At 44.0% G+C, this 19,819-nt stretch overlaps 1 protein-coding gene across 1 annotated transcript in view; it reads right to left on the reverse strand.

Annotated features, from left to right (window-relative positions):
• LOC135517035 (collagen alpha-2(I) chain-like) overlaps positions 1-19,819 on the reverse strand; it is a 93,652-nt gene that overhangs the window by 6,827 nt on the left and 67,006 nt on the right. The window contains exon 34 of the mRNA XM_064941065.1: positions 323-367. Coding sequence (XP_064797137.1) covers positions 323-367 — 45 coding nt within the window. The remainder of the gene's footprint in view (positions 1-322; positions 368-19,819) is intronic.

Below are 19,819 nucleotides of genomic sequence, written 5' to 3' on the forward strand. Positions count from 1 at the left end.
TTCTGATTGGCTGGGCCTGGCTCCCCAGGTTGGCCTGGCTCCCAAGTGGATGGGCCTATGCCCTCCAAGGCCCACCCATGGCTGTGCCCCTGCCCAGTCAAGTGAAATCCATAAATGTGGGTCTTATTCATTAATTTCATAGAACCTCATTTCATTCAATTTACTGATTTCCTTATATGAACTGTAACTCAGTAAAATCGTTGAAATTGTTGCATGTTGCATTTATATTTTTGTTCAGTAGTTTCATAGTGACCTTTAAGTGAACCACATGTATTGTGTTTCTGTCTCCATGATAAGACTATGCATACTGCTTTTACTGTACCTTTAGGCCTTTATCGCCAGTTATTCCCACCGAACTAGAGAGACCCTGTAACACATGAGAAACAAGTGTCAACTCAATACACATCAACAGAGGTCATATTGTATACACAAGCACTAATGTGAAGAAGACACACAGGGCTAACCATTAGCAACTACAGTAACTACATGACTACACATATTAAACAAGGACACAAATTCATTAATCTTGTCATAATAACTTTAGAATGTAATGCTATGAGGTTGAAGTTGATGGGTGATTAATTAAAGTGGAAAATTCCTGACATACAATGACAATCATTTGTGAATCTGTCACATTGAGCAGGGTTGTGAAGATTGCCATCTGCTGTTCAGAACCAGAATGATTACAGTTGTCCAGCTATTGTACTGTATATACAGAACTCTCAGGAGTATGTTTGCAAAATTTGCACTTCCAGGAATTTTCCCCAACTGGAAAACTGGGAAAGTTAACAGAATTAACAATTTTGGGAAAGTTGACAGAATTTCTCAACCCTACTCAGACATTTTACTAGAATCCTTTCTGATTACACTAATACTTTTCTTGAGCAATCTTTCAAATATTTTCTCAATTATATGTCAATATACAGATGTAGGATCTTAATTTCAGCCAGTTTGCTACAGCAGAAGAATTGTTCCGGAGCAATAGGAAATGTGAATTATTATGTGGATTATAATTAATGGAAAAAAATAGTGGGGGGTGCAACATTTTTTGTAAGGGAAAATCAAGTCTGAAATTTCAAACTTCAGATGCCTTTTTAAACCTCAAAATCACTAAACATTTTAAATGTCCTGCATTGCAGGAAGGTTCTGCTACAACAGGGTGATACAATTAAGATCCTACATCAGTATGCAGTACAGACAGGGGGGAAAAACCAGACAAAATACATTTGAGATCTATTTTGTGACATTGCTCTATGTATACATAGTGCCTTGCAAATCTTTGTTTAGGCAAGCCTAAATTACTTCAGGAGTAAAAATGTGGCTTAAGAAATCACAAAAGTTATATGGACTTCACTCTGTGTGAAATAATAGTGGTTGATATGATTTTTGAATGACTAACCTTTTCTCTGTCCCCCATACACACAACATCTCCAAGGTCCCTCAGTCAAGTATTGAATTTCAAGCACAGATTCAACTACAAAGAACAGGGAGCTTTTTAGAAAGCCTCATAAAGAAGGGAAGTGGTTGGTAGATGGTTAACAATAACACATCAGAAATTGAATATCTCTTTAAACATGGTCAGGTTAATAATTATGCTGTGGGTTATGTATTAAACCACCCAGACACATCAAATATACAGTTGTCCTTCTGAATTAAGCTGCAGGACAGGAATGAAACTCTCTAGGGAGTTTTCATTCCTTCTTTTGGGAAGTTACTATTGACCACCAAGTGCTAACAGTCCGTATCTGTGAAATGCTTGATAATGTATGTGATATCAACAGAGAGGTATATTTTTTTCTGGGTGACCTACATATTGACTGGCTTTCATCAAGCTGTCCATTTAAGAAAAAGCTTCAAACTGTAATCTGTGCCTGCAACCTGGTTCAAGTTATCAGTCAACCTACCAGGGTATTTATAAACTGCACAGGAATGAAATAATCTACATGTACTGATCACATCATTGCCGAGGCTGCAGAAATCTGTTCTGAAGCAGTATCCACATCCATCGGATATAGTGATCATAATATAGTAGCAAAATCGAGAAAAAACAAGGTTCCAAAGGCTAGGTCCTAATATAGTGTATAACATATATATTAATTTTTTTTAACCTTTATTTAACTATGCAAGTCAATTAAGAACAAATTCTTATTTTCAATGACGGCCTAGGAACAGTGGGTTAACTGTCTGTTCAGGGGCAAAACAACATATTTGTACCTTGTCAGCTCGGGGATTTGATCTTGCAACTTTTCAGTTACTAGTCCAATGCTCTAACCACTAGGCTACCCTGCCACCCTGATATCATACACAACGTTTAGTAGTGATTCCTATGTTGAAGAATTGCTAATTCCAGCTACTAATAAGCATGCACCCATTAAGAAAATGACTGTGGATTGATGAGGAATTGAAATATTTTATAGTTGAGAGGGATGATGCAAAAGGATTGGCAAATACAGTGCATTCGGAAAGTATTCAGACCTCTTGACATTTTCCACATTTTGCAAAAACAGTTTTTTAGACATTTTTGCAAATTTATACAACATAAAAAGTATTCAGACCCTTTTCTATGAGACTCGAAAACGAGTTCAGGTGCATTCTGTTTACATTGATCATCATTAAGATGTTTCTACAACTTGATTGGAGTCCACCAGTGGTAAATTCGATTGATTGGACACGATTTGGAAAGGCATACATCTATATATATAAGGTCCCATATAAGGTCCCATAGTTGACTGTCCATGTCAGAGCAAAAACCAAGCCATGAGGTCGAAGGAATTGTCCGCAGAGCTCCGAGACAGGATTGTGTCGAGGCACAGATCTGGGGAAGGGTACCAACACATTACTGCAGAATTGAAGGTCCCCAAGAACACAGTGCCTCCATCATTCTTAAATTGAAGAAGTTTGGAACCACCAAGACTTCCTAGAGCTGGCCGCCCGGCCAAACTGAGCAATTGGAGAAGAAGGACCTTGGTCAGGGAGGTGAGCAATAACCTGATGGTCACTCTGACAGAGCTCCAGAGTTCCTCTGTGGAGATGGGAGAACATTCCAGAAGGACAAGCATCTCTGCAGCATTCCACCAATCAGGTGATACAGCATCCAGGTGGAAGCCACTCCTCAGTAAAAGGCACATGACAGCCCGTTTGGAGTTTGCCAAAAGGCACCTTTGGCCCGAGCCTGGACTTAAACCCGATCGACCATCTCTAAAGAGACTTGAAAATAGCTGTGCAGCGACGCTCCCCATCCAAACTGAAACACTGTCTGGCTGCACAGCCGATTGGTAAACATACTGTGAATTGAGAAATTGTGTGACTAAACTAAATAAAACTGTAGTGAAACGTCAAAGGGATCTCCCTCCTACCCCCCTGGCCCCATTGTCCCCTCCACCCCTGCCTCAGCCAGACTCAAATGATCTACCAGATTGGGCTCAATCTCCAGCAGAGGACGCCAGTCCACCACCCAACTCAACAGACTGGTATCAAGAGACACCCACCCAGCTAACCGACGACACCCCAGACGAATGGGAGAAACTGCTAGAATCATTGCTACTAGAGTAGAAGGCTCTGTCATAAACGGAAGCCCATATAAGAAATATAAAAGTATTTCCTGCTGTACGCATCATTACTGCACTTGACATAGTCTCTGAGGTGATGAGTCATCACTGCCTTTGCCAGAGAGGACGAGGAGCGGATCCGGTGCAGAGAAACAAAAGGTATATAAAGACAAATTGCCATTAAATTGGCGCTGCCTTCTTGAATCTGGAATTCATTTAGACAACCATTTGACTTTGAGCCATTAATGCTCGACTCAAATTATCTATAGATTCTAACTTGCTGGAACTCAGGTTACCTATCGGACAATTGTACTTGTCGCCATTTGCCCTGTGCTCGGTTTATCTTGATGCAATAATATCTTAACTGATTGAGCTCAACATTCCAGCTGGGTATTTTTGCCACAGACACTGCGGTAGATCAACGGTGAACCTCTGATCTCTCCAGACTAACTTGAATCTCGAAATTTAAGTGAACCACCGATCTCTCATAGGAGGAATCGATACTGAAACTAAATTCTCAGAACTCTGACCGATTGAAACTCTGCTCCTGATCTAGTGGGTCTCCCCATCATCTCTCAAAGGTAATTAAAGAGCTATTATAAGCATTACTATAGAGATAAGTCTTATTATTGTACCAGGCTTTATAGAGCATTAAGGCATTTGCATGTTTTTGATTAACGCTGTGTGTGACCGAGTAACAAATTGTGTATTTTGAAGTGTGTTTGATTATAAAAGACAAAAAACAGAGTGTTTTGAAAAATAAACGGTAGCCTTGCTTTGTCTGGAGTAAAACGCCCTCCCAAGACAGTTAACGGCACGGGAGATAACAACTCTGACACTCCCCTCTACCGGGACACTGGAAACGGAGACCAATACTCTATGACAAAATGAGTTACCATTAAAAGACAAAGAGGAAGGTGTGTCCAGTAGTGATTCATTAATTGTCTTATCGATCTATCTAAGTTTTATTATCCAAGCAATACATAGCCGACGGGCAGAGTAGTGAGACTAAGTTGACTAAAGGTCTTCACACTTTAAACTAGATACATCACAGAGGGGAAATACTCAACCACAGGGAAATCATATAGAGACTGGTGGGACTAGTGCTTAATAACAACTCAGGGATCAATTAGTGGTGAAACAAAGAGTCTAGAGGATAAACGTGGGGTTCACACATCCCAGCTAGAGCTAGACCGTTGAGAGTGACAAGGCTAAAGACCTCTCTACGCGGACAACGTATCGATATAGAAAGAGAGGCTGGGCTACGCGAGCGGTCCTGGTTATACCGAGATAACCTGAAGTATCTATAGTGCCCTGTCCAATCCAGGGAACGGGACGCTAACCACCTCTAGCACCCCGCTGCCGGCCAAGGGGCGGGGCTGAAGGTTTCGTATCGCGACAAAATGAAGAAAAAAATGTTAAGATAACTGATATAAAGGATAATAGTAAAAAGATTTTGAGCATCTTAAATTAAATGTTGGGCAAAAAGGCAAGCTCAGTTCACTCATCATTCATTGAATTAGATGGCTCATTTATCACAAAATCCACTGATATTGGCAGATATTACTTTAATGACATGCCAACAACAACTTATGAACCTACACCTCAATGTGTAACTGACCAAATTATGAAAAACAAGCATTGGAATTTGGAATTCAGTAAAGTGAGTGTGGAAGAGGTGAAAAATGTATTGTTTTCTGCCAACAATGACAAGCCACCTGGGTCTGACAACTTGGAAGGAAAATTAATGAGGATGATAGTGGACTATAATATTATTGCCACTCCTATTTGCCATCTCTATAATCTAAACCTACAAGTTAGTGTGTGCCCTCAGGCCTGTAGGGAAGCAAATGTAATTCCCAATAATAGCAAAGTACACTTTACTGGCTCAAACAGCTGACCAACAACCTGTTACCAACCTTTAGCCAAATTTTGGAAAGAAATGTGTTTGACCAGATACAGTGCTATTCCACAGTAAACAAATGTACAACAACTTTCATCACACTAATAGGGATGGGCACTCAACATGTCCAGTACTTACACAAATGACTGATGATTAGCTGAAAGAAAATTATAATAAGAAGATTGTGGGAGCTGTTTTGTTAATCTGCTGTTGTAAAAATATACAGTACAAGTCAGAGGTTTGGACACACCTATTCATTCCAGGGTTTTTCTTTATTTGTACTATTTTCAACATTGTAGGATAATAGTGAAGACATCAAAACTATGAAATAACACATACAGTATGGAATCATGGAATCATGTCTCCAAAAAAGTGTTATATTTTATATTTCAGATTCTTCAAAGTAGCCACCCTTTCCCTTGATGACAGCTTTGCACACTCTTGGCATCCTCTCAACCAGCTTCATGAGGTAGCCACCTGGAATGTATTTCAGTTAACAGGTGTGCCTTGTTAAAAGTACATTTGTGGAATTTCCTTCCTTCTTAATGTGTTTGACCCTATCAGTTCGGTTGTGACAAGGTACCGTAGGGTGGTATACAGAAGATAGCCCTATTTGGTAAAAGACAATGTCCATATTATGGCAAGAACAGATCAAATAAGCAAAGTGAAATGACAGTCCATAATTACTTTAAGACATGATGGTCAATCCAGAAAATGTCAAGAACCTTGAAAGTTTCAAGTGCAGTCGCAAAAACCATCAAGCGCTGTGATGAAACTGGCTCTCATGAGGACCGCAACAGGAAAGGAAGACCCAGAGTTACCTCTTCTGCAGAAGATAAGTTCATTAGAGTTAACTGCACTTCAGATTCCAGCCCAAATAAATCATTCACAGAGTTCAAGTAACAGACACACCTCATCTCAACATCAACTGATCAGAGGAGAATGTGTGAATCAGGCCTTCATGGTCAAATTGCTGCAGAAAAACACTACTAAAGGACACCAATAATAATAAGAGACTTGCTTGGGCCAAGAAACACGAGCAATGGACATTAGACCGGTGGACTTTGGTCTGATGAGTCCAAATTTGAGATTTTTGGTTCCAACCACCATGTCTTTGTGAGACGTAGTGTAGCTGAATGGATGATCTCCGCATATGTGGTTCCCACCGCGAAGAATGGTGGAGGACGTGTGATGGTGTGGATTGATTTGCTGGTAACACTGTCTGTGATTTAATTCGAATTCAAGGCACACTTAACCAGCATGGCTACCACACCGATACGCCATCCCATCTGGTTTGGGCTTAGTGGGACTATCATTTGTTTTTCAACAGGATAATGACCAAAAACACACATCCAGGCCATGTAAGGGCTATTTGAACAAGAATGAGAGTGATGGAGTGCTGCATCAGATGACCTGGCCTCCACAATCACCCTACCTCAACCCAATTGGACTGCAGAATGAAGGAAAAACAGCCAACAAGTGATCAGCATATGTGGGAACTCCTTCAAGACTGTTGGCATTCCAGGTGAAGCTGGTTGAGAGAATGCCAAAAGTGTGCAGTCATCAAGGAAAAGGGTGGCTACTTTGAAGAATCTAAAATCTAGTTTTGATGTCTTCACAAGTAAGTGTGTTATGTCTTTACATCCCCTGCAATGTCGTGAATCAAGAGGTACCTGTCTAACAGAACACAGAGGGTGTTCTTTAAAGGAAGCCTTGTCAACATAATTTAGGTAGAGTCAGGCATTCCCCAGGGCAGCTGTCTAGGCCACTTACTTTTTTTTCAATCTTTACTATTGATCTGCCAACTGGCACTCAGTAAATCCTGTGTGTCTATGTATGCTGATGACTCAACACTATACAAGTCAGCTACCACAGCAAGTGAAATCTCTGCAAACGCTTAACAAAGAGCTGCAGTCAGTTTTAGAATGGGTGGAAAGAAATAAGCTAGTTCTAAATATTTCAAAAAGTAAAAGCATTGTATTTGGGACAAATAATTCACTAAACCCTAAACCTCAACCACATATTGTAATGTACAATGTGTAAATTGAACACGTTGAGGAGACTAAACTGCTTGGAGTAAGCCTGGATTGTAAAACTGTCATGTACAAAACAAATATATGCAACAGTAGCTAAAATGGGGAGAGTATAATAAAACAATGCTCTGTTTCTTGACATCACTATTAACAAAACAAGTCCAACAGCCACATGTTTTGTTGCACCTGGATTACTGCCCAGCCATATGGTCAAGTGCCACAAAGAGGGACACAGGTTAATTACAGTTGGCCCAGAACAGAGCAGCACAGCTGGCCCTTAAACGTACATGGAGAGCTAACATCAATAACATGCATGTCAATCTCTCCTGGCTCAAAGTAGAGGAGAGATTGACTGCATCACTACTTGTCTTTGTGAGAAGCATTGACATCTTGAAAGCACTGAGTTGTCTGTTTAAATGATGAGCACACAGCTCAGACACCCATGCATACCGCACAAGACACGTCACCAGGGGTCTCTTCACAATCCCCAAGTCCAGAACAGACCATGGGAAACATACAGTACTACATAGAGCCTTGACTACATGGAACTCTATTCCACATCAAGTAACTCATGTAAGCAGTAAAATCACATTTAAAAATCTGATAAAACTACATCTTATGGAACATTGCGAACTGTGAAGAGACACACACACACACACACAAAGGCACACGCATACCATACACATGCTAAGACACACACTGTACATTTCAATATTGCCATATTATAGATTTTTGAAGATATGTTGTGGTGGAGTAGTATGTAATAATGTGTTGTGTGATGTACTGTTTTATTTTGTATGTAATTACCTTAATCTTGTTTGGACCCCAGGAAGAATAGCTGCTGACTTGGCAGCAGCTAATGGGGATCCGTAATAAAATACAAATACCATGAAGCCATTGGTGATTGACAGAGTTACAGAGTTCAATGGCTGTGATAGGAGAAAACTGAGGATGGATCAACAACATTGTAGTGACTCCACAAATTACTTAAATGACAGAGTGAAAAGAAGAAAACAAATATACAGAATAGACACGGCAAAGAAATACACTTTTTGGCCTAAATGCAAAGTCTTATTTTTGGGGCAAATCTAACACAACACTACCTATTTTCAGGATGGTGTGGGCTGCATCATGGTATGGGTATGCTTGACATCCAAAAATACTGGGGTTTCTCAGTATAAAAAGAAATGGAACTAAGCCCAGGCAAAATTCAAGAGGAAAACCCGCTTCAGTCTGCTTTACACCAGACACTCGAAGAGGAATTCACCATTCAGTGTGACAGGTTAAAGGAAAAATTCATAGCCTGTTATACATTAAAAAGTATTAATAAGTTCATATTATGTGAGGATATTAAAACATCTAAGGTTAAAAAGATCATGCATTCAGTATTAGTTGATAGAGATTGATAACATTCAAATTGGGGAGACAGGGTAGCCTCGTGGTTAGAGCGTTGGACTAGTAACCGAAAGGTTGCAAGTTCAAATCCCCGAGCTGACAAGGTACAAATCTGTCGTTCTGCCCCTGAACAGGCAGTTAACCCACTGTTCCTAGGCCGTCATTGAAAATAAGAAGTTGTTCCTAACTGACTTGCCTAGTAAAATAAATCAAATAAAATATAATTGTGTTAACATTTACATTTAAGTCATTTAGCAGACGCTCTTATCCAAAGCGACTTACAAATTGGTGAATTCACCTTCTGACATCCAGTGGAACAGCCACTTTACAATAGTGCATCTAAATTTACAATAATGCATCTGATTACTTTATTTTGTGGTGCCTAAAAGTGTTAATCTGTGATCTACGAAATGCACTTAATCTATGAGCCGGAGATCGATTGCTCTGGTCTCCACCCATATTCCTGGGGAAATCGTGGTCAACACCGTATCACTCTCGTGATTATTTCTCCCCTGTTTTCAGGTACTTTATTGATGATAAAAAAGAGTCATTTAAATGTTATAACTCGCTAACATGTCAAGAGTGTTTAAGGTGTGTCTTAGTAACATCTTGAGGAAGTTAGAGTTAAGTTTGAAGAGAGTAATATGAGCCCTGCTCGGTTGTAGTGAAGAATAGCATCGCACTGAGAGTAGCTGCCCTTTTATGTCAATTGTGAATGAACATGTGCGTTGTTAATAAGATATTTTGCTGTGTTATTTGTATAATGGTTTTTCTGTTGTTTTGTAATGTGTTACTTTTGTAAAATGATTGAACTAAAAGTTGAATTGAGAAAACAACACCGTATCACTCTCGTGATTATTTCTCCCCTTTCAGGGGCGTAACATTTTTGGAGGCAGTAAAAGTTCCTCCTGTTCTGTCAACATGACAAGCGCCTTGGAAGAACTACAGGAAGAGGTAGTAGGAGAATTGCACACCCTTACTAAAGACAAATTACTAGAGATAAGTGATTTCCTTGAAATATCAGGTGAACAGAGAAGAGATATTAAAGACAAATCCCGCATATCATTGATGACTCACATTATGATGTTCCTTGAAAGAGAGGAAGTTGCAGAGTTAGAAGATGGCGGCATGTCGGAATTGTTGCTACTTAAAGACGAAATGACAGAGATGATCAGTGGCATAGATAACAAAACAGGGCAAACTGACCATGATATTGAACCAGCCGGAACACATCACATCATATGCTCCTTTCCTGAGGACGGCTCACCTCTCACAGTCCTGGGCGACTTTAACCTCCCCACGTCTACCTTTGACTCATTCCTCTCTGCCTCCTTCTTTCCACTCCTCTCCTCTTTTGACCTCACCCTCTCACCTTCCCCCCCTACTCACAAGGCAGGCAATACGCTCGACCTCATCTTTACTAGATGCTGTTCTTCCACTAACCTCATTGCAACTCCCCTCCAAGTCTCCGACCACTACCTTGTATCCTTTTCCCTCTCGCTATCATCCAACACTTCCCACACTGCCCCTACTCGGATGGTATCGCGCCGTCCCAACCTTCGCTCTCTCTCCCCCGCTACTCTCTCCTCTTCCATCCTATCATCTCTTCCCTCTGCTCATACCTTCTCCAACCTATCTCCTGATTCTGCCTCCTCAACCCTCCTCTCTTCCCTTTCTGCATCCTTTGACTCTCTATGTCCCCTATCCTCCAGGCCGGCTCGGTCCTCCCCTCCCGCTCCGTGGCTCGATGACTCATTGCGAGCTCACAGAACAGAGCTCCGGGCTGCCGAGCGGAAATGGATGAGAACTCGCCTCCCTGCGGACCGGGCATCCTTTCACTCCCTCCTCTCTACATTTTCCTCCTCTGTCTCTGCTGCTAAAGCCACTTTCTACCACTCTAAATTCCAAGCATCTGCCTCTAACCCTAGGAAGCTCTTTGCCACCTTCTCCTCCCTCCTGAATCCTCCTCCCCCTCCCCCCCTCCTCCCTCTCTGCAGATGACTTCGTCAACCATTTTGAAAAGAAGGTCGACGACATCCGATCCTCGTTTGCTAAGTCAAACGACACCGCTGGTTCTGCTCACACTGCCCTACCCTGTGCTCTGACCTCTTTCTCCCTCTCTCTCCAGATGAAATCTCGCTTCTTGTGACAGCCGGCCGCCCAACAACCTGCCCGCTTGACCCTATCCCCTCCTCTCTTCTCCAGACCATTTCCGGAGACCTTCTCCCTTACCTCACCTCGCTCATCAACTCATCCCTGACCGCTGGCTACGTCCCTTCCGTCTTCAAGAGAGCGAGAGTTGCACCCCTTCTGAAAAAACCTACACTCGATCCCTCCGATGTCAACAACTACAGACCAGTATCCCTTCTTTCTTTTCTCTCCAAAACTCTTGAACGTGCCGTCCTTGGCCAGCTCTCCCGCTATCTCTCTCAGAATGACCTTCTTGATCCAAATCAGTCAGGTTTCAAGACTAGTCATTCAACTGAGACTGCTCTTCTCTGTATCACGGAGGCGCTCCGCACTGCTAAAGCTAACTCTCTCTCCTCTGCTCTCATCCTTCTAGACCTATCGGCTGCCTTCGATACTGTGAACCATCAGATCCTCCTCTCCACCCTCTCCGAGTTGGGCATCTCCGGCGCGGCCCACGCTTGGATTGCATCCTACCTGACAGGTCGCTCCTACCAGGTGGCGTGGCGAGAATCTGTCTCCTCGCCACGCGCTCTCACCACTGGTGTCCCCCAGGGCTCTGTTCTAGGCCCTCTCCTATTCTCGCTATACACCAAGTCACTTGGCTCTGTCATAACCTCACATGGTCTCTCCTATCATTGCTATGCAGACGACACACAATTAATCTTCTCCTTTCCCCCTTCTGATGACCAGGTGGCGAATCGCATCTCTGCATGTCTGGCAGACATATCAGTGTGGATGACGGATCACCACCTCAAGCTGAACCTCGGCAAGACGGAGCTGCTCTTCCTCCCGGGGAAGGACTGCCCGTTCCATGATCTCGCCATCACGGTTGACAACTCCATTGTGTCCTCCTCCCAGAGCGCTAAGAACCTTGGCGTGATCCTGGACAACACCCTGTCGTTCTCAACCAACATCATGGCGGTGGCCCGTTCCTGTAGGTTCATGCTCTACAACATCCGCAGAGTACGACCCTGCCTCACACAGGAAGCGGCGCAGGTCCTAATCCAGGCACTTGTCATCTCCCGTCTGGATTACTGCAACTCGCTGTTGGCTGGGCTCCCTGCCTGTGCCATTAAACCCCTACAACTCATCCAGAACGCCGCAGCCCGTCTGGTGTTCAACCTTCCCAAGTTCTCTCACGTCACCCCGCTCCTCCGCTCTCTCCACTGGCTTCCAGTTGAAGCTCGCATCCGCTACAAGACCATGGTGCTTGCCTACGGAGCTGTGAGGGGAACGGCACCGCAGTACCTCCAGGCTCTGATCAGGCCCTACACCCAAGCAAGGGCACTGCGTTCATCCACGTCTGGCCTGCTCGCCTCCCTACCACTGAGGAAGTACAGTTCCCGCTCAGCCCAGTCAAAACTGTTCACTGCTCTGGCCCCCCAATGGTGGAACAAACTCCCTCACGACGCCAGGACAGCGGAGTCAATCACCACCTTCCGGAGACACCTGAAACCCCACCTCTTCAAGGAATACCTAGGATAGGATAAGTAATCCTTCTCACCCCCCCCCCTCCCCCTTAATGATTTAGATGCACTATTGTAAAGTGGCTGTTCCACTGGATGTCAGAAGGTGAATTCACCAAGTTGTAAGTCGCTCTGGATAAGAGCGTCTGCTAAATGACTTAAATGTAAATGTACATCACAGAATAGAGGAACTGAGAACTGTAACCCCACAACAAGGGGTGGGAACTGAGCAGATTACTGCAGCCAAAGCCAGTGATTCTCTGCGTCAGCCACAACCCCATGCCAATCTTCAGGGGAGCGTTCCGCTTTCACCCAATGCACAGCCCAGCTCGTACTGGCGCAAAGAGTTTAAAATTTCTGGTCAGATAGGTGAACCGGGCCATAAAGAAAAACAGATTTTTTTCCAGCCTTGCCCATCAGATCGAGAATGGACTTAACAGAGGCTATCCTGAGGTAGAAATAGTAGACGCAGTAGTCAGGGCTATTTCTCCAGGCTCACAGCTACGCAGCTACTTGGAAGGTAAACCCCAGCTAACTCTTCACACACTTAGATGTATACTGCGTTCCCACTTCCAAGAGAAGAGTGCAACAGAGTTTTACAAACAGCTAGCTTCAGAAGCACAGCATAGCAAGGAGACCCCTCAAAGCTTCCTGATGCGCGTCTTAGATTTGAGGCAGAAAGTACTGTTTGCATCCCAGGAGTCAGAATCAGGGCTTAAGTATGACCCTGCTCTAGTCCAGAGCATGTGTTTACACACAGTCCTTACGGGTCTCCAGAGTGACAGTATCAGTATAGACATGCAGCCTCTCCTGCTAGAGAGCGAAACATCAGATGAGGTTTTGCTAGAGAAGCTTAACATTGCTTGTGCTAATGAAATAGAAAGACGAAACAAAAAGCGGTTTAATGCCCCACAGCCTGCTACAACTGTAAGTGTAGTCCAGTTAGAAGATACGCCATCTGCCAAGTGTCCTGTGAAGGAAGCCAAAGCTATGATACCCGCAGAACTGTTAACAGAGTTAGCTGAACTTAAGACAGGTGTAGCTTCTCTAAAAGGTTTCAGTGCAGAGATTGCTCAGATTAAGGAGACATTACAGCAGCCTATGTTTCAGTCACCGCCTTGTACCTATGCCCCACCCCCAGTTAGGAGGCCAGATAGGGACCCCCAGCCACCTGTTTCCCAGCAGCATTATTACAGCAACTACAGTCGGTCCCAAGCACCTGACACTGCACAGCATCAATATGCACCTAACCCGTATACGAACCACTCTGCTCAAGCTCCAAGGAGGTGTTTTGTCTGCCAGCAGGCCAGAACAGATGCACGCTGCACACACTGCTTCCGCTGTGGGAGTGGAGAACATTTTCAAGCTGGATGTAAAATCCGGGGAGCCAGACCATCAAGGGAGGCCCCTTTAAACGGAAATGGGTTACCGCTGAGGGACGAGTGTTAACCGTAGCTACCAAAAAGTCCCAGAAATGTGCAAATTGTGCCAGAGAAAATTCATTTGAGAACCTGAAACAATGTTCATCATGTAAAGAGACACTGTACTGTTCCAAAGTATGTCAAAACCAACATTGGACTAAACATAAGGAAAAATGCACTCACCTGAAAATTGACTCTACCAGTGAAAGGTTTTCCTGCACAGAGGAAAATGCCCACTCCTTACCATCCCTAGCTCAAGGTTACCACCCCCGTAAGGTCACCTCGCTAGTCGGCAGACAGTGCCTTATTGAGTGTCACCTGAATCGCCACCACCTCCAAGCTCTATGGGACACAGGCTCTCAGGTATCGGTCATTGATGAACGATGGAAAGAGGAATCTCTCCCAAACGCAAGGCTGAGAGATGTTTCAGAAATCCTGGACTCACCTGATGATCTAAGGTTGACTGCAGCAAATGGGACTGAAATGCCGTACCTGGGATGGATTGAAACAACTTTTCGGCTAGCCTCTGAAACTGACCAAACAAAGGAACTGATCATTCCGGTGCTGGTAATGAAAGGCTGTCACCTATCTCATCCCATCATAGGTTTCAATGTTATCGAGCACATCCTGACAATGACCGAAAAGACTAAACGATACAGTACAGTAAAAACAGCTTTCCCAAGCCTCAAAAGAAACAAGGTGAGAGCTTTTATACAGGCTGTTAACGCAGAACAGACAGATGAATACACAGTGAAAACCAAGAAAGAGAAGGTTGCTGTACCAAAACACAGTAGCATTCAGATTGAGTGCCGTGTAGCTTCCCAGCCTTTCAAAGATGACATGACAATGCTTTTCCAGCCAGATCTGAACCCGTAGTGGCCAGACGACCTTGAGTTCTTTGACACACTAGTCAGAGTCAGAAAAGGTGTTTTTCCAGTTATCCTGCTTGATGTCTCTAACCCCACTGACCACGACATTGCCCTGCTAGGATGCACAATAATCGGTACAGTACAAACCATTATGACTGTGTTACCTGCCCAAGTCTTTAAAAGAACTGTCACCCCAGCCACAGTGAATCACACCAGCGTTCAAACCCCATGTACTGCTACTGAACAGTGGGATCCACCAGTAGGTTTAACTCACCTAACCGAAGAGCAGAGAGAGGTTGTTAGGCAAATGCTTAGAGAAGAGTGTCACTCCTTCTCCAGATCAGACAATGACATTGGCTGCATTGAACGATTGAAAATGACTATTTCTCTAAAGGACTCTGAACCAGTAAAGCACACATACATGTCAGTGCCCAGGCCACTGTATCAGGAGATGAAGGGTTACATTTATGACCTCATAGTCCAGGGCTGGGTTAGGAAGTCAAACTCTTCATATTCTTCACCTGTCGTGTGCGTTCGTAAGAAGGACGGGACCCTCCGGTTGTGTATAGATTACAGAGATCTGAACAGAAAGACACATCCCGACTGCCAGCCCATCCCTCGGGTCCAAGACATCATGGACAGTTTAGGTGGTAATTCTTGGTTCTCCCTCTTAGATCAGGGAAAAGCGTATCACCAAGTGTTCATCTCTGAAGAAAGCAGACCACTGACAGCATTTGTGACCCCATGGGGACTCTATGAGTGGATACGTACGCCATTCGGCCTCATGAACGCTCCTGCAGCTTTTCAGCGGTGTGTGGAGGAGTGTTTGGAAGGGCTCCGGGATAACATCTGCATTCCTTATCTGGACGACACGCTAGTCTTCAGTAAAACATTCGACAGCCATGTGAATGATGTGCGAAAAGTTTTGCAGCGTCTCAGAGAGTATGGCATTAAACTCAAACCAAGTAAGTGTGATCTCTTTAAACCCCAGGTCCGTTATTTGGGCAGAATAGTGTCTGCAGAGGGGAGCCGAGTTGACCCAGCCGATTTTGAAGCAGTAAGAGCATTGAAAGAAATCAGACCAGAGACTGTGGGCCAGCTCTGAAAAATGCTTGGTTTACTCACTTACTACAGACAGTACATCAAAGACTTTTCTTGGAGTGCCAGCTGCCTGTATGACCTCCTGAAAGCAGATTCAGAGAAATTACCTGACCACCCACGGAAAACAAAAACAAAGAAAGTAAGTCATGTGGTGCCCTCAAACAAGCCAATCCTGTGTACTGACCAGCATCAACAGGCACTTGAACAGCTGATTGAGTGTTTGCTTCACCCACCAATTTTAGGTTTCCCTGATTTCACTCAGCCAATTGTTGTACACACTGATGCGTCACACCAAGGCTTGGGAGCAGTTCTTTATCAAAAGCAAGATGGGAAGCTTAGGGTCATTGCTTATGGTGCTCGAACCTTAACAGCAGCTGAGAAGAACTATCACTACCACTCGAGCAAGCTAGAATTTCTAGCTCTAAAATGGGCAAATCACTGATAAGTTCCATGACTATTTGTACTATGCTCCGACCTTCACTGTATACAGCGATAACAACCCGCTCTGCTACATTCTGTCTACTGCAAAACTGAACGCAACCACTTCCAGGTGGGTTGCAGACTTGGCTGATTTCCACTTTACAATAAAGTACAGGCCAGGCAGAGAGAACGGTGATGCAGATGCTTTGTCAAGGATGCCACTGGATGTAGAGTCACTGATGAGAGACTGTTCTGAGGAGCTTCCACCAGACACCAATGCCGCCACGATACAAGCAGTTGAGGTACAGAAAGAGGCTGTTGTACCTTGGTCATTTTCAGCTGCATCTATGTCAGTATCAGCTGAAGGTGAGACAACCACTGCAACAACCAGCTCGATCCCAAAAGATGGGATAAGAGAAGCACAAGAATCTGATCCGGTCATCTGTCCTGTGCTCAATTTCAAACTGTCTGGTTCCAAACCGCCAGTTAAAGAGCAAAAGAAATTCAGTCCAAAGACAAAATGCCTATTCAGAGAATGGGACAAATTGACAATAGACAGTGATGGCATTCTGTACAGAATCACTACAGCCCGCAAGCAGTTAGTTCTACCAGAGAAGTACATACATTACATTACATTTAAGTCATTTAGCAGACGCTCTTATCCAGAGCGACTTACAAATTGGTGAATTCACCTTCTGACATCCAGTGGAACAGCCACTTTACAATAGTGCATCTAAATCATTAAGGGGGGGTGAGAAGGATTACTTATCCTATCCTAGGCATTCCTTGAAGAGGTGGGGTTTCAGGTGTCTCCGGAAGGTGGTGATTGACTCCGCTGTCCTGGCGTCGTGAGGGAGTTTGTTCCACCATTGGGGGGCCAGAGCAGCGAACAGTTTTGACTGGGCTGAGCGGGAACTGTACTTCCTCAATGGTAGGGAGGCGAGCAGGCCAGAGGTGGATGAACGCAGTGCCCTTGCTTGGGTGTAGGGCCTGATCAGAGCCTGGAGGTACTGCGGTGCCGTTCCCCTCACAGCTCCGTAGGCAAGCACCATGGTCTTGTAGCGGATGCGAGCTTCAACTGGAAGCCAGTGGAGAGAGCGGAGGAGCGGGGTGACGTGAGAGAACTTGGTACAAAGGTAAAGTGGTGGAAGAGTTGCACAATAACATGGGACACCAAGGTACCGACCGCACTGTATCACTAGTACGTGACCGCTTCTTCTGGCCATATATGCAATCTGACATTGAGCACTATGTGACTAAAACTTGTAGCTGTGTCAAGCAGAAAAAGCCAGCCAATGAAACAAGAGCTCCTCTGACGAACATTATGACAACACAGCCATTTGAACTGGTATATATAGACTTCCTTCATCTCGACAGATGCAAAGGGGGATATGAGTACATCCTCGTGATTGTTGATCATTTTCCACGTTTCATTCAAGCCTACGCCACCACATCAAAGTCAGGTAAAACTGCTGCAAATCTCATCTTCAATGACTTTGCCCTGAAGTTTGGGTTCCCGTCCCGCATCCACCATGACCAAGGGGGAGAATTTGAAAATCAGTTGTTCCATCAGTTAAAGAAACTCAGTGGCGTGGCGGGGTCCAGGACAACACCCTATCACCCGATGGGAAACGGTCAAGTGGAACGCATGAACAGAACATTGTTGCAAATGTTAAAGAAACTAACCGAGACACAAAAGTCAAATTGGAAGGAGTCTCTGAACAAACTGGTTTATGCCTATAACTGCACCCGTTGCGAAGTGACTGGCTATTCACCATTTTATCTTCTGTTTGGGAGATCACCCAGGCTTCCAGTTGATATGCTCTTTGGATTGTGCACAGAGGCAGGTTCCAGTAACCAGTGAGACTACGTGGAGAACTGGAAACGAGGGATGGAAGAAGCATACGCCATTGCAAATGAAAATGCTCAGAAAGCCGCTGAAAGAAGTAAGAAGTACTATGACACTAAAGTTAGGAGTTCAGTGCTACAGCCTGGCGAGCGAGTTCTGATTAAAAACCTGACACCAAGAGGAGGACCAGGAAAACTCCGTAACTATTGGGAAGATACAATTCACACAGTGGTGAGACAAATGGATTCAGACCTGCCGATTTATGAATTGAGACCAGAAAAGTGTAGGGGACGCTCCAGGGTCCTGCACAGAAACCTGCTCATGTCCTGTGACCACTTACCTTTTGAGACACAACCAGAAATTACCAAAGTGGACAAAAGTCAGAAAACGAGGAGACACCAGCCTGCATCACAGCCTCTAGATTCTGATGAAGACAGCGGGGATGAATATGACCTTCATCATGAGCCGCTACAGGTTCCCACATCTCCTACAGTACCTGAGGAGAGGAATGCTGAACCAACGAGAGAGTGGGAACACAGGCCCCCAACAGTGAAACAGACAGTTGCAGTGCCAGTCCCTGATACGCTACCAGCACAGCCTCTTGTTGAAAAGCGGCTGGAGGAGACAACAACAGTTAAAGACCTGCCTGCTGAGGAGATGAACTTGCCTGCTGAAAATTTGCCTGATGATCGTCCACCAAGTGCCTTTCCTTCATTAACTGATGCTGCTGAACCTGAGGAACCAGCCTACCAGCTGCCACAAAGAGAGAGACACCCTCCAAGACGTATCACCTATGATCAGCTTGGTATCCCTTCCTGCTACAGTATCCAGCCACAGCCACAGTTGTTCCCTGTCTACTCTGCACCAGGACTGGTTCCATGGCTGCCATCACTACAGCAATGTTACTTTCAGCCACCTTACATGTATGGGCTTCAGCAAACATGAGGCTACAGAGTTGACATGTTTGACCATGGACTACTGTCTGATTTCACAGACTGTCAAAAGAGACAATTTGTAGACTATGCATATAGATCATTAAAATTGATGGACTGTTGATCAATAGTATGAGAAAATACTGCTTATGTTATACAGCTGATCAACAGATATGGACTGTGAATATAACTTGTTAGTTATATTCGAACTGTGACCCTTGACCTCTGCTCAAGTACTACCTTACAGAAGAGGATTTTCTAGGTCCAGTGCATACGGACTGTTGAAGAAGACAATGTTGGTAATGTTGGGACAACATTTATTTTGTCGGGGAGAGTGTGACAGGTTAAAGGAAATATTCATAGCCTGTTATACATTAAAAAGTATTAATAAGTTCATATTATGTGAGGATCTTAAAACATCTAAGGTTAAAAAGATCATGCATTCAGTATTAGTTGATAGAGATTAAAAACATTCATATAATTGTGTTAAAGTTCAAATCCGTCAAGCGTACAAAGGGTACGAATTGTGAGAGTAATGTGTAAACGTTATATTGATTACTTTATTTTGTGGTGCCTAAAAGTGTTAATCTGTGATCTACGAAATGCTCTTAATCTATGACCTGGAGATCGATTGCTCTGGTCTCCACCCATATTCCTGGGGAAATCGCAGTCTTTTCTCATTCAACTAAAAG

Source organism: Oncorhynchus masou, chromosome 28 (assembly GCF_036934945.1).
Source record: "Oncorhynchus masou masou isolate Uvic2021 chromosome 28, UVic_Omas_1.1, whole genome shotgun sequence".
NCBI lineage: Eukaryota > Metazoa > Chordata > Actinopteri > Salmoniformes > Salmonidae > Oncorhynchus > Oncorhynchus masou.